Source organism: Bos javanicus, chromosome 20 (assembly GCF_032452875.1).
Source record: "Bos javanicus breed banteng chromosome 20, ARS-OSU_banteng_1.0, whole genome shotgun sequence".
Lineage (NCBI taxonomy): Eukaryota > Metazoa > Chordata > Mammalia > Artiodactyla > Bovidae > Bos > Bos javanicus.
The window spans coordinates 9200159-9215908 of record NC_083887.1 but is presented as its reverse complement, the minus strand read 5'-3'; the positions used below and the strand labels follow the sequence as shown (position 1 = coordinate 9215908).

At 42.4% G+C, this 15750-nt stretch overlaps 2 protein-coding genes across 5 annotated transcripts in view; one reads left to right on the top strand and one right to left on the bottom strand.

Annotated features, from left to right (window-relative positions):
• Positions 1-15750, top strand: part of PTCD2 (pentatricopeptide repeat domain 2) — a 302620-nt gene that overhangs the window by 226717 nt on the left and 60153 nt on the right. The window lies entirely within an intron of this gene.
• Positions 1-15750, bottom strand: part of MRPS27 (mitochondrial ribosomal protein S27) — a 103887-nt gene that overhangs the window by 59706 nt on the left and 28431 nt on the right. For all 4 annotated transcript variants that reach the window (XM_061393305.1, XM_061393303.1, XM_061393304.1 and 1 more), the window contains one exon: positions 14898-14956. In XM_061393305.1, coding sequence (XP_061249289.1) covers positions 14898-14956 — 59 coding nt within the window. The remainder of the gene's footprint in view (positions 1-14897; positions 14957-15750) is intronic.

The following is a 15750-nucleotide window of genomic DNA, read 5'->3' as shown; positions in this document are numbered from 1 at the left end:
TAGAGGCACCAGAGATCAAATTGCCAACATCCATTGGACCATCGAAAAAGCAAGAGAGTTCCAGAAAAACTTCTGGGACTACTTCTGAATCTACTTCTGCTTTACTGATTACACCAAAGCCTTTGACTGTGTGGACCACAACAAACTGCAAAATCCTTCAAGAGATGGGAATACCAGACCACCTTACCTGCCTCCTGAGAAAACTGTATGCAGGTCAAGAAGCAAGTTAGAACTGGACATGGAACAACAGACTGGTTCCAAACAGGGAAAGGAGTACATCAAGGCTGTATATTGTCATCCTGTTTATTTAACTTATATGCAGAGTACATCATGTGAAATGCCGGGTTGGATGAAGCACAAGCTGGAATCAAGACTACCGGGACAAATATCAATAACCTCAGATGTGCAGATGACACCACCCTTATGGCAGAAAGTGAAGAGGATCAGCCTCTTGATGAAAGTGAAAGAGGACAGTGAAAAAGCTAGCTTAAAACTCAATGTTCAAAAAACAAAGATCATAGCATTCAGTTCCATGACTTCTTGGGAAACAGATGTAGAAACAATGGAAACAGTGACAGACTTACTTTCTTGGGCTCCAAAATCACTGCAAATGGTGATTGCAGCCATGAAATTAAAAGATGCTTGCTCCTTGGAAGAAAAGCTAAGACAAAACTAGAGAGCGTATTCAAAAGCAGAGACATTATTTTGCCAACAAAGGTCCATCTAGTCAAAGCTATGGTTTTTCCAGTAGTCATGTATGGATGTGAGAGTTGGACCATAAAGAAGGCTGAGCACTGAAGAATTGATGCTTTTGAACTGTGGTGTTGGAGAAGGCTCTTGATGGTCCCTCGGACTGCAAGGAGATCAAACCAGTCCTGAATATTCACTGGAAGGACTGATGCTGAAGCTGAAACCCCAATACTTTGGCCACATGATACGAAGAAATGACTCACTATAAAAGACCCTGATGCTGGGAAAGACTGAAGGCAGGAGGAGAAGGGGACGACAGAAGATAAGATGGTTGGATGGCATCACCGACTCGATGCACATGAGTTGGAGCAAACTCTGTGAGTTGGTGAAGGACAGGGAAGCCTGGTGTGCTGCTGTCCATGAGGTCGCAAAGAGTTGGACACGACTGAGCGACCGAACTGAACTGATACTTTTAAAGTATGAAGCTCCTGGTAATAAAATTCTAACGTCTACATCTCTATGGGCTTCCCTGGTGGCTCAGAGGGTAAAGTGTCTGCCTGTGGGAGACCTGGGTTCGATCCCTGGGTTGGGAAGGTCCCCTGGAGAAAGAAATGGCAACCCACTCCAGTACTCTTGTCTGGGAAATTCCACAGACAGAGGAGCCTGGTAGGCTACAGACCGTGGGACTGCAAACAGTCGCATATGACTGAGCAACTTCTACATCTCTGCATCAGTGAGACTGAGAAATACAGGTTTCAGATATGTAAGGTCCCTTGAGAGGGATCCAGGATCATTTGCTCATCTAGGAAGCTGATGTCCAGGTAGTTCATTAATTCCAAGTAACCCATCAACCCAGGAAACAGGTCCTGAAAACACAGGTCCTGACTCTTTCCTCCCATTGTGATTCCTTCAGGGTCTTTTCAGCACTTCTTCCCCCATGACTATGTATTTTTAACTGGTGAACCTCTGTATATGTTTGGTTTTTCTGGGTTTAGTTAAATTCAGGTCACTCTGTTAAGAGGTATTTAGTGTTCACTGTGTATTCTGGTTTATTACCTAGACTGCCTCAAGAAAAAGAACCAGCACAAAGAGGCACGCTGGTCTAGCTGATGAGCCCCTGAACCTGAAGTCCAGCCTTCATCCACAACTAGAGCTCGGACCTGTCACACAGCAACAACTGGTTACTCTTCCTAAGTCTTAACTTCTCAGAAGCTGAGAGTTAGCAGGACTTTAGAGAGCACCTAGTCTCTCCTAGTGCCAGGATATCAGGCAGGCCCTAATGCAGGTATGTTTTGCAGCTGTCCTGTCTCCAAAGGTCTATGGCCAGTAGGTATAAGATGTGATGCAGCAAACCTGGAAATAGATATGTGAACAATGAAGAGGTAAAAGAAAAACCCACCCCCTTGCTGTCTGCTAAAGGTACTTCCAATACTTTGTACAATACTGGTACAGTCAATGTACCAGACATTTCCTCATTAACTGAGGTTCAATTTCAGTTCATTTTTGACCTTCCCTGTTTTCTAACCTTATATTCATCCTGTCACTAATCCTATTGACTTTTCCTTCTTGTGTGCAAAATATCTCTCTTCATTTCCACTGTCAATTAGTACAAGACAGGCCTTTTATCACCTTAAGTATAGACAATAAATTTCCCTCCAACATTTAATCTCTTTCAGTCCAAAATTTACTGTTACTAATGTTCTTGAAATACTTTTATGATACACACTGCTCAAGAATCTACTGACAACTAACAATCCTGCAGAAGTCTTAGCTGCTCAGTTGTGTCCGATTGTTTATGACCCCATAGAATGCAGCCTACCAGGCTCCTCTGTCCATGGAATTCCTCAGGCAAGAATACCGGAGTGGGTTGCCATTCCCTTTTCCAGGGGATCCTCCTAACACAGGGATTGAACCTGGGTTTCTTGCATTGCAGGCAGATTCTTTACCATCTGAGCCATCAGGGGAGGCCCCCAAAATATGCTCCTCTGTCCATGGAACTCTCCAGGCAGGACTACTTGAATGGGTTACCATTCCCTTCTTCAGGGGATCCTCCTGTCACGGGGATCTAACCAGGTCTCCTGCATTGCAGGCAGATTCTTTATTGTCTGAGCCTCCAGAAAATAATCGTGAGGCTCTTTTTAAAAGTACTTTTTGAAAAACTAATATACACAGGCCTTGATGGACATAATCTGTTTGTAACGGGTATTATTCCACATGTATGCAGTGTGTCAGGAGTTCTGAGAAGTGAAATTATTGGTCAAAGGATATGTGTGTTCATAATTTTGATAGTGAAAGTCGCTCAGTCATGTCCAACTGTTTGTGACCCCATGGACTCTGCAACCCCATGGATACTCCATGGAATTCTCCAGGCCAGAATACTGGAGTGGGTAGCCTTTCCCTTCTCCAGGGGATCTTCCCGACCCAGGAATCGAACCAGGGTCTCCTGCATTGCAGTGGATTTTTTTACCAACTGAGCTGTCAGGGAATGTTGCCCAAGTTCTCTCTACAGAAGCTGTACCAGTTTACATATCCTCGAGCAATGTATGATGCTGCCAGCATGCTATTCTCTCTATAATCTGCCTTACTCCCGGGAAGGCCCCTGTAAATCCCCATAAAGTTAGTTCTCACCCCACTCTATTTTACCTAGTTATCCCCAGCCAATTTATAAACCTTCTGATTGTAGTGATTCATATCCTTCCTTTGAACATACCACAGTTCTGGCAAATTAAAAAGTACTTCTCTTAAACCTTCTATTGGCTTCAGAACTTCCTTTATAAACAGAGATGAGAATCATTTGTCTTACAGACTTGAAATCCGAAATTCTGTCAGGACGGTTTAAATTTGTCTTCAATGGAAAAAGAGTGATTACTGACTTTCACAAAAGCAATCTCACTTCATACCCATTATAATCTTCCCGCTGTCTTATTTCTGTCTTGTTTCTAAATGTATACTGGGCTTCCCTGGTGGTTCAGCAGGTAAAGAATCTGCCTGCAATGCAGTAGACTACCTGCAGCGCAGGAGACACAGGTTTGATCCCTGGTCAGGAAGATCCCCTGGAGAAGGAAATGGCACCCTACTCCAGTACTCTTGCCTAAAAAATCCCATGGACAGAGGAGCCTGGGGGGCTACAGTCCATGGGGTCACAAGAGTCAGACATGACTGAGCAACTAAACCATCACCATATACTAGGCATTCAATACATATTTCTGGAATTGATCTTGCTCCTAATTTCCTTATTATTAATAAAATATTTATGTATGTATGTGCGCACATACACAGACACACACTGTGATTCTAAAATTGACTTGGAATGCAAAAGACTAGGTAAAACGACTTTGAAAAAAGAAAAGAACCAAGTTGGAAGCCTTACATTGCAATTTTAAGACTGACTATAAAAAACAGCCGTAAAGATAGTGTAGCACTGGCATCAAGAGAGACAATGGAGACATATCCCTGGCGCTCTAGTGGTTGCGACTCCATGCTTCCACTGCAAGGGGCATGCGTTCTATCCTTAGTCAGGGAACTGAAATCCCACATGCTGTACAGAGCAGCCAAAGGGGGAGAAAGACAGGAGATGGAACAAAGATCAAAGGAACAAAACAGCTCAGAAAGAGACTCACTCATCTATACTCAATTGATTTTGACAAAGATTCAAAGATGCAAAAAGAACAGATTCAGTGCAGAAAGAATAGTCTTCAACAAATGGTTCTGACAGGACTAGGTATTATGCCAAAAATTTAACTTGGACCCTTACCTCATACCATATTAAAAAACGTAATAACTTAAAATGGATCATAGGCCTAATCATAGAACCTAAAACTATAAAACTTCTCAAACAAAACACAGGAGAAAAATCTGTGATGTTGGGTGAAGCAAAGATTTCTCATTTGACACCAAAGGTACAATTTAGAAAAGAAAAAACTATTAATAACAAACTGGACTTCCATCAAAAATAAAAACTGCTCTTTGAAAAATAGTATTAGTGAATAAAAAGATAAATAAAATTACAAGAGAAAAAGTTTTCAAAACTCAATAAGAAAACAAATGATTCAATAAAAGATGTGACAAAAGATTTAAACAGATAAGGACTGAAAATAAGCACATGAAAAGATGCTCAATATCAGGCAAATATTTACACAAATTAAAACCACAGCGACAGTCAGATACCATTAAACACACGCTAGCACGGTCACCTCTGCTGGCGAAAATATGGAGGCCCTGGAATTGCTGTTGGGATTGGACAATGGTAGGAACACTCTGGAATGTACGCCTACCACATGTAGATAGATATTTACCCCAAAGAAATGAAAGCATAAGTCTCTACAAAGACCTGTCTACAGACGTCGGCAGCAACAGGGACTGCTTTGGACTCCGAGGTTAAGGGCCTCCAGGGACCCATTCATTACCGCAGAGAAATCAGAGAGCAATGTGTGAGATCACTCCGGGCAAGCTGGGTGGAACGTCAGAGCCAAAGCCAGGAAAACACCCTTGAAGGTTACCTCCACACGCCTATTACCAGGCTCCAGGCTGAAAAAACAAGATCAGTAGAGGGAGAGAAGTGCAAAGTCAGAGTGGAGTCTCCACGGGACTTTGGCAAGGTGTGGACGATGCTCCTAACAATCTGGTATCCTCTCGTGTAGAGCCATTAACAGTTAACTCTCTCCCAGGCCTGCGGTAAGGATGAGCAAATAAGAACTGCAAAAAGCACTTGGCAATTTAAAGTATGAAACTGTTTATAAAAAATGCTCTAAGACTCATTTACTGCCCCTTGAGCTCTTTGCTTTTTCCTTAATAATGTTCAAACATGATGAGATCTGGCAGTATGCTAACAGAAAGATTTTAAAATTCCTTTTAGTGCTATAAAACACAATCTCTATGCCCTCAGAGAAAAATGACTACTGCTTAACTCATGAACAGTGTTCCCTCCTAATAAACTCCCCCATTCCCCTCTTCCTACAGGCAGAAATGGATTCTTACAACATAGGCCTGGGGTAGTGTACTCACCTTCTAAGGAACCATGTGGATATTTTTGCTTATTGAAAAATGAAGCTATTCTGGTCCTTCCTTTTCAAGGCTGGCTGCCAACCTGGGACCTGGAGACGTGCAGGCTGCCATCTGCCTCACCCCAGCTGTTCCTGACCTGCCATCCGTCTCCAACTGGGGACGCCTGGTATATGCCAGGTCAGTTAAGCCATGGATGAAAGACGCCTGAGGCCCAGGTACAGCGTGGATGAAAATGCTGGCAGCACACTGCCTGCCACGCAACCTTGACTTCCTCTCATTAATGGGTGGCACGCCACTCTCCATGACAACAGAGAGCTGCATTCTGAGAAAAACAGACCTTTTCATGGAGCTTTGCAGAGATCTTTTCTTATTGTGTGACAATTAATGCGGCATTCCCGACATTTTTGCTAAAACCCGAAAGGCTACCTTTTTAAAAAATGTATTCTTAAAATATAAAATGCTAAGTCAATGTTAGAAATTTCTATCACTTATCCTTCAGGACTAACCATTTATGTTGCAGATTAAATTATCAGTTTAGATTATTGATGCATGAATAGTAAAAGAAGCAAGTTTAATTTCATGCATCTCTAAACTGCCACCGTGCTAAAATGATTTCAAAGTCTAAATATGGCTTTAAAAATGCAATTTGCAAACATCCTCAGTGAAGAGGAGGATGTCTCACAGAAAGAAGGAAGTTTTATGGCTTGGTTCTGCATTCTGTTAATGTAGTAATCAAATACTAATACAGCCACTGTTAAAGCTTGTTATAAACCGTGGAAGCAACACCTTTTACTGGTGCCACAGTTTCACCGACGACATGCAGCTCTGCCTCCTGGAAGGGAGACACGCAGCTTGCCTGAGGGCTCGCCCGTCGGCACGTGGGCAGCACACACTGACCTGGAGGGTCTTGAGCGCAGAACTGCTCATCAGGCGGCCAGGAGAGACACGCTGCCTCACCACTCTGGTTTCCACGGGATTCTTTCTGCCTCAGTGTTCTTAAAAATAAGTTGTAGCCCCATCTGAAATCCTTATCGATTCTTGCGCTGGGAAAGCACTGCCTCGGTTTTTCTAGCCCTGTCCCGCTGTTGACATTTCGCCCTTGTGGTTTCCCTTCTCACTGCAGGACAGACATGGCTTACCTGCACACCTTCTGTGCTGAGTGTGCTCAGTGAATCTCCATGCCTCAGTCTCTTGAGTCAGTCAAATCAAAATGCAGATCAGATTCTTAGCAGCACTATAAATTAATAGTAAGGCAAAAGGTAGGCAGCCCTTTTCCTTCAAAAGCCAATGAGAGGGCATGTGGGCAGAAAGCAAAAATTAATCTTTTGCCCAAGGCGGGGAAAAAAAATTTGCTGAATTCCTTTTACTGACATGGGACATGTAAAACTGTACTTAACACATGTAGAGCACGGATTGGCAGTCACCTTCTCACGCTCACCAGCACTGAGCAGCCTCCTCCTCTCAGCTGTCCTGGGCTGGGCTGTGCCCTCACCTTTCTCTTCCGGGCCACCAACCTCTGCTGCTACTGTGGGCGGAAGACTGCGGCTCCTCTGCAACCTGGGGCTGGAGTGGGGCAGAGGTGATGACACCACAGTCAAGCAGAGGTGTTCCTGCCCAAGCCCGTCCTAGCACTGCTCGGACAGCATCTCAGGGCCTCCCCAGACCTCTTCTGCTCCAGTGGGGAGACAAGAGACCGCCTGTATCTACACTTCCCACATGTCACCCATATGCCTGGCTAACTCTAGGAGGCTTAACCTAAAATAAGAGAAGAAAGGCTTCTTCTCAACAGGGGCTTCCCTGGTGGCTCAGTAGTACAGAATATGCCTGCCAACGCAGGAGACAGGGGTTTGATCCCGGATCTGGGAAGATCCCACAGGGTGTGAAGCAACTACTAAGCCTGTGCTCTGGAGCCCGTGAGCCGCACTACTGAGCGCGTGTGCTGCAACGACCAAGGTCCTTGTGCCTAGAGCCTGTGCTCCGCAACGAGAGAAGCCTCCGCAACGAGAAGCCTGCGCACTGTAACTAGAGTAGTCCCTGCTCGCCGCAACCAGACAGAGCCTGAGTGTAGCAACAAAGACCGAGCACAGCCAAAAATAAATAAGTAAAATTATTTAAAAAAAAAAAAGAACTAGAAAACTTCAAAAGGCCTAGGGGAAGCAGCAGGAATAAATCCAAGTAACAGGTCTTCACAGTAAGGTTTGTAACATTTTTTTGCAGCATGAACTCTCAGGCAGTCTGATGGCACCTTCTCATAATGTTTTAAACACAGTATTATCAAGGAAACCAGTTATAGTGAAACAGAATTATCAAAACATTAAAAAGTCCCTGAGATATGGTCACATGTGCTTCTCCATTAATAAAGGAAATAACACTAGCCAGCAACAGTTAATTATAAATGCAAGTCCTAGGCAGTGATGAGCATAATTTGTCAAGATTCTGGCAACAAATCCAATGAGATATAAGAAAATCAATATAAAAAGATATTAAAAAAATCTTTATTGATGAGAAAGACACTGCTAACAGTACTGTAGTCTGCTGTCAATATTCACAACGGACAGCAATGCTAAATATTACTGGAAGGTGAGTGAAAATAAAAATGTAATTTTATTCTCATCTAGCTTCACAGACCTCCCCCTTGAATTCTCTCCCGCCAACATGATCCATAAAGCAGCTGGAGGCACAGCTTTTCTGGCTGAAGCAGCAGCCAAGGGCTGGGGGCAGAGCTGCCTGGCCTGACCCTCACAGCCTGCTGCTCTCCCAGCCTCGCACCGAGGCCCCTGTGAGGGACCCGCTCGAGGGCTCCTTGGAGGACAGTTTGCAAGCCACTCATGAAGGGATTGATCACTCAGCCTGCTGAGAGTATCCTGCAACAGCAGGCCTGTGCCTGCTGTCCTAACCTCCCAGCCACATTATACACAGGTTATGAAATCCCCAGCTCAAGTCCTTCTTATCTTGATTTATTTTGCTTTTTACTTTTTTATTCTCTTATTTTAATCATGTTTATTTTGCACAGCCCAACAGTTCTTAGCAGGTTTTGTTCTCTTGTTTCTTAGCTTTCATATTTTATTTACTTCAATTTAGCTTTTTTACTATTTTACTCATTTTTACTCTTGGGTTTGTTGTAGCGTATTATCAAGTTTTTTTGAAAAAAAAATTTCTTACTAACACATATATATATGGAATTTAGAAAGATGGTAACGATAACCCTGTATGCGAGACAGCAAAAGAAACACAGATGTATAGAACAGTCTTTTGGACTCTATGGGAGAGGGAGAGGGTAGGACGATCCGGGGGAATGGCACTGAAACATGTATAATATCATATAAGAAATGAATCGCCAGTCCAGGTTCGATACAGGATGGTTGGGGCTGGTGCACTGGGATGACTCGGAGGGATGGTACAGGGAGGGAGGTGGGAAGGGGATTCAGGATGGGGAACACATGTACGCCCGTGACGGATTCATGTTGATGTGTGGCAGAATGAATACAATATTGTAAAGTAAAAAAAAATTCTTTATTCTCCACCTATACGGCTCCTAGAATTAACTGACTTAATTATCTTTAGTTCACATTATTCTGTTTAAAGCATGATTTCTCTTTCCTTAGTATTTGTATTTACTTACAAGTAGCAGCGCAGAAGTTGGTCAAAAGGTTGTGGGTCCTCAGAGAGGAGGCTTGGGGCCCAAACAGGGGTGACTGAGTATTTGCTCTCCCTCCTGCTATCTGGGGCTTCCCTCATAGCTCAGTTGGTAAAGGATCTGCCTGCAATGCAGGAGTCCCCGGTTTGATTCCTGGATCAGGAAGATCTGCTGGAGAAGGGACAGGCTACCTGCTCCAGTATCCTTGGGCTTCCCTTGTGGCTCAGCTGGTAAAGAATCTGCCTACAATGTGGGAGACCCGGGTTTGATCCCTGGGTGGGGAAGATCCCCTGGAGAAGGGAAAGGCTACTCACTCCAGTATTCTGGCCTGGAGAATTCCATGGACTGTATAGCCCATGGGGTCACAAAGAGTCGGACAGGACTGAGCGACTTTCACTTTCGCACAATCTAAAGAGCAGCCTCTGTACGTCTCCTTAAAAGATGCCTGGGACTCTTTAATGTTGACGCCCCCAAACTTTTAAACTTCAGGAGAGTCAAAGGCTGAGTCTCTGCTGGGACGAGAGGATGGTTAACACACTGGCATGTGTCAGAAACACCCTGAACCGTGGGGCTCGGAACTGCTTACTTGTACGTCCAACTTAACGGCAGATGCTCAACCAGTTTTCCATGGACCACTCCAGGCTTTCAAACTTCTCCACCTCTCTCAGACTTCATGTAATCCCTGGGAAGATCTGATCACCAAAGATGTGGCAATGCAGCCATTACACTCTGCTTGCAGAGCCTGGTCTCTACAGGCTGAGGCAGGAAATGATTTGCACCAGTGGCAGAGGCGGCAGCCAGCCTTCCCCTCAAGAAGGATACCTCCTGGGAAATGAGAAATCCTGCAGGCCAGTCAGCAAGACAGTGTTAGTTGCAGGATTAATAAATTGCTCCTATGTTTCCATATCCTCCACTGTTAATTGCTCCTATGTTTCCATATCGTCCACTGTTTACTCCGAGATGATACCGTGTCAAAATGCTAGGCACTGCAACCATGCATGCTGAAGACTGCTGGAAATCCCACAGGCTCTTGGGGTCCTCAGGATTAACACTCCTGATTTCAATTAAAGGAGAGAAACCCCAAGAGTTCATAACTTGACCTGTAACTCTGCTGAGGCATTATTATATTTTGTATATCCTCTAAGGCTGGAAAGCAGATGATACTTAGCTGATGAACGAACACTGGCCAACCTCCATCATCTAAAGCTGATGCAGCTTTATGGTGCTGTACCAAGTCTCACACACAGACAACAGTAATATCATCAAGTCACAAGCATGTTTCTTTAAAAAAAAAAGCTGAGTAAAATAGAGCTGTATTTTCATGGCAATGGGAGGAGAAAGAACAGAAATAAAAGAGTGATTAAGTCATGGTGAGAACACTAGTTTTGATTAAGCAAAGGATGGAATGTCAAATTAAACAATGGCTTAGATTTAAGATGGACAAAAACAAGAGTATCCTACATGACCTAACTAAAAATAGGAAATAGAGATTTTGTGACTTTCAATTAGACTCCAGGTTTCACAAAACTGGATGTGATATGAAGAATTAATCAAGAAGGCCATTCGGGAGGACTGAAATTTCTCAGTTAAACTTTAATGTATGAAGACAAGAACAGTGTCTAACTTATTCATCACTACATGCCCAACACTTCGGATAAATTCTGGGCACACGATGGGTGCTCAGTGAATACATGCTGAAATCAGTTCTATGCTTCAGAGGCAGAGATAAACTTGGGACATATTTCTTCTGAGACCATGGCACTATGTCCTGAATAGAATTCTAAAAATAGTTCCTTTTATAAATTCGAACTATTTTCTGCATTTCCCAGGAACAAAGCAAACAAAGGTGCTAGCCCAGATGCCGCTTTCACCACAGACAAAAACCACCACCAAAGAAGCCCTACAGTGTCAAAGAGCCACTAAAGGAAGGTGGATTCCCTGCTCTCACCAAGGAACTCACTTGTGTTTATCTTAATGAAGGGTAGGAAAAAAGTGTTAGTCAGTCAGTCATGTCTCTTTGTAATCTCATGGACTATAGGCCACCAGGTTCCTCTGTCCATGGAATTCTCCAGGCAAGAATATTGGAATGGGTTGCCATTTCCTTCTCCAGGGGATCTTTCTGACTCTGGGATCAAACCCAGGTCTACTGCAAGGCAGGCAGATTTACTATCAGAGCCACCAGGGAAGCCCAGGAAGGGTAGGAAGGCACTTGCAATTATGATTTCAGGGCCTAGAATTTAAACTTAGGACACTGTGAAAGGCAATCTGAGACTTAAAATCTTTTTTTTAAGGTTAGGAATCTCATCTACTTGAGATTTATATTTAAATAGAAAACACCAAAATGATGGTAGAATCTACCCAATTCAGAAAGAAAAAAAAGAAGTCTCATTGCTAGTTAGCAATATCACATATGAAAAAATTGGAAACATTTTCACTAATCTAAAGAAGGCTTTAAAAAATATACCCAGATGGAAATAACTGAAAACTCTCTTGATCAAAACAGAGTTAAGATCAAATGGAACTTCTAAGGCAACGCTTACTGGAAACATTTTAAATTTCAGTCCGAATCTTTTCTTGCTGCCTAGGAATTGGGACAAATCATAAATCAGGCTTTAAAAATCACAGTAAGGAATCACATGAAAAGTCAGTTTTAAGGTATCACTTCGACAGTTATTTGATAGACGAAAAATCAACTACAAGAATAAATAATTGATTTGATCAATCTTTCACATAATGAGCTTTCGGTCCTTCCAGTTTTTAGTGGTACAGATGGTACTTGAATGGACATGCTTCTTTGTACACAGGAGTGAGTACACCTGAGGTTCAGTGGGACTGTTCCCAGTTGTGAGAAAGAAAGAAGCAAATGCAGCAACGCAGAAAAATTTTGGAATGGTGTTAGCTGAAAAGAGTGCTTAAATAGGTCCCATTTATTTTTGTTTTTATTTCTATTATTCTAAGAGATGGATCAAAAAAAAAAAAACTTATTGCAATGTCAGAGACTGTTCTGCCTATGTTTTCCTCTAGGAGTTTTACAGTGTCCAGTCTCATATTTAGGCCTTTCATGTATTTTGAGCTTATTTTTGTGTATGGTGTTAAAGAATAATCTTTACAAAATCTTTAAAAAGTTTCATTTTTAACATGCAGCTGTCTAGTTTTCCAAGCACCATTTATTGAAGAGATCATCTGTCTAACATTGGGTACTCTTGCCTCCTTTGTCATAGATTAATTGACCATAGGTGCATGGGTTTATTTCTGGGTTTTCTACCCTGTTCCACTGATCTATATTTTTATTTTTGTGCCAGTACCATACTGTTTTGATGACTGTAGCTTTGTAGTATAGTCTGAAGCCAAGAGCCTGATTCCTCCAGCTCCATTTTTCCTTCTCAAGATTGCTTCGGCTATTCAGCGTCTTTTATGTGTCACCATACAAATTTTAAACTCAAAAGCTTTTGTATAGCAAATGAAACAATAAACAAAACAGAAAGACAACCCACAGATTGGGAGAAAGTATTTGCAAATGATGTAACTGACAAGGGATTAGTCTCTAAAATTTACAAAGAGCTCATGATGCTTAACAGCATCAGTTCAGTTCAGTTCAGTCGCTCAGTCATGTCCGACTCTTTGCGACCCTATGAATCACAGCATGCCAGGCCTCCCTGTCCATCACCAACTCCCGGAGTTCACTCAAACTCATGTCCATCAAGTTGGTGATGCCATCCAGCCATCTCATCCACAGCATCAAAATAACCCAATCAAAAAATGGGCAGAAGACCTAAACAGACATTTCCCCAAAGAAGACATACATAAGGCCAAGAGATACATGAAAAGATGCTCAACACTGCTAATTATTAGAGAAATGCAAAATCAAAACTACCTTACACCAGCGAGAATGGCCACCATCAAAAAATCCACAAATAATAAATGCTGGAGAGGGTGTGAAGAGAAGAAAACCCTCCTACACTGCTGGTGGAAATGTACACTGGTAAAGCCACCATGGAGAACAGAATAGAGACTCCTTAAAAAACTAAGATTGAGCTACCACATGACTCTGCAACCCCACTCCTGGCATATATCTGGAGGAAAACATGATCCAAAAAGAAACATACACCCAGTGTTCACTGCAGTGCTGTTTACAACAGCGAAGACACGGAAGCAACCTAAATGTCCATCAACAGAGGAATGGATAAAGAAGATGTGGTATATATATACAATGGAATGTTACTCAGCCATTAACAAGAATGAAAGAATGCCATGTGCAGCAATGTGGACAGACCAAGAGATTGTCACATTGAGTGAATTAAGTCAGAGAGAGAAGGAGAAATACCACCTGAATTTCTTACATGTGGAATCTAAAAAGAAATGATACAAATGAACTTTCCTACAAAACAAAAGGAGACTTACAGACTTAGAAAATGAACTTACAGCTGCCAGAGGTAAGGGAGAGTCAGGGAGTTTGGGATGGACATGTACACACTGCTACAGGTAAAATGGATAACCAGCAAGGATAAACTGTATAGCACATGGAGCACTACTCAGTGTTCCGTGGCAGCCTGGATGGGAAGGGAGTCTAGGGGAGAATGGATACATGTAAGTGTATGGCTGAGTCTCTCTGCTGTTCACCTGAAACTATCACAACACTGTTAATCAGCTATACCCCAATATAAAATAAAGTTTAAAATTAAAAAAAATAAAGAAAATAGGTGCTGAATGGGGCTTAAAAAGTATATTTCCAGCTAAATAAAAAAGGGAGAGAAGAGATAGATAGACAAATTTTGTTCTCCTATCAGTAACAAAAATTCAGTAGTATGAAAATACCTCTATTGGGCAAGCTTTGGCAAAAGTTATTGAAACTAAATATGTATATATGTCAATACATATGTTATCATTACATCTACATATATATATTTAATATACATACTTATGAGAACAGTGTGCAAAATTACTTATGTAAAAGATTATTAATGGCTGTGTTGTACATCATACAAAAAGTAAAAACAACAAAAAAGGCCCTACAGTAGGGAACTGATTTAAATAACATACTCGGGACTTCCCTGGTGGTACGGTGGATAAGAATCCACCTGCCAGTGTAGGGGTTACGAGTTCAGTTCTGTCCAGGAAAAGTCCACGTGCCTCAGAGCAACAAAGCCCGTGCGCCACAACTAGTGGAGCCTGCACACTCTAGGGCCACAGGCCACAGCTACGGAGCCCGCGTGCTGCAGTTACCGAAGCCCGCATGCCTAGAGCCTGTGCCCCACAAGGGAAGTCATCAGTGAGAAGCCTGCACACCAGAATAAAGAGCAGCCTCACTCACCACAACTAAAGAAAGCCTACACACAGCAATGAAGACCAAGCGCAGCCAAAAATAAGTAAATAACGTGACATATTCATAGTATGGAATACGCTGCAGTTATAAAAAAAAAAAAGACGAGCCTCTCTGCACACTGATACGGAAAGATCGCCAAAGCACAAACTTTAAAAGCAAGATACTGAACATTATATACAGCACTTATGATCTTTCGTTATTAAAAAGGGATGAGAATATAGTCAAATGAAATTAAAAACTTACTTGTAAAGGTAATACTCTGCATGGTCTATCTCTTCTCGAGATGAAATGTTGTCCACAAACTGAAAGACGGAAAAAGAAACCCTTGGTTGAATACAAATTATGTCATATATTGAGCCTAAGTCACATACTGACCTTAAAGATAAACCAGTCGTTTTATTAGGACAGGGTTCATGTACTATGGCTCCACCCTTCATACCACTTTATCCTAATACCAACAAGAATCTACAACGGCCTCTCTTTTTCTATATGTAGAATATCCTTGGTTAGAAAAACTGTTTGAAAACTAAACACAAACCCCGCTCCGAACAAGAAAGGGCTCTTCCTACTCTACAATTAGTCACTGATATTTTCCTTTATCTTTAAATCCTGATACTTTCTCTGTTTTCCAAGTTCCAAATACATGGAAACACAATAGTTTAGAAGATGAAGACTCTAATGGCTGAAAAAACATGACCCAAAAGAGGAAAATCCAAATTTAGAGAACTTGGTCTTACATCCATTTTTCCTATCTGATTTGGTTCTGCTACGGACCAGTCAACTTATTACTGTCTACCAACCAAGTCTCCTTTTGACCCCCAAAATACCCCAGTGTGCTCCTTAACTCTAAATCTAAGAAACAGAAAAGACTCTTCTGGGGGTGAAGTGAAGTCGCTCAGTGGTGTCCAACTCTTTGTGACCCCATGGACTATAGTCTACTGGGCTCCTCCATCCTTGGGATTTTCCAGGCAAGAATACTGGAGTGGGTTGCCATTTCCTTCTCCAGGGGATCTTCCCAACCCAGGGATTGAACCCAGGTCTCCTGAATTGCAGGCAGATGCTTTACTGCCTAAGCCACCAGGGAAGCCTGGGGATG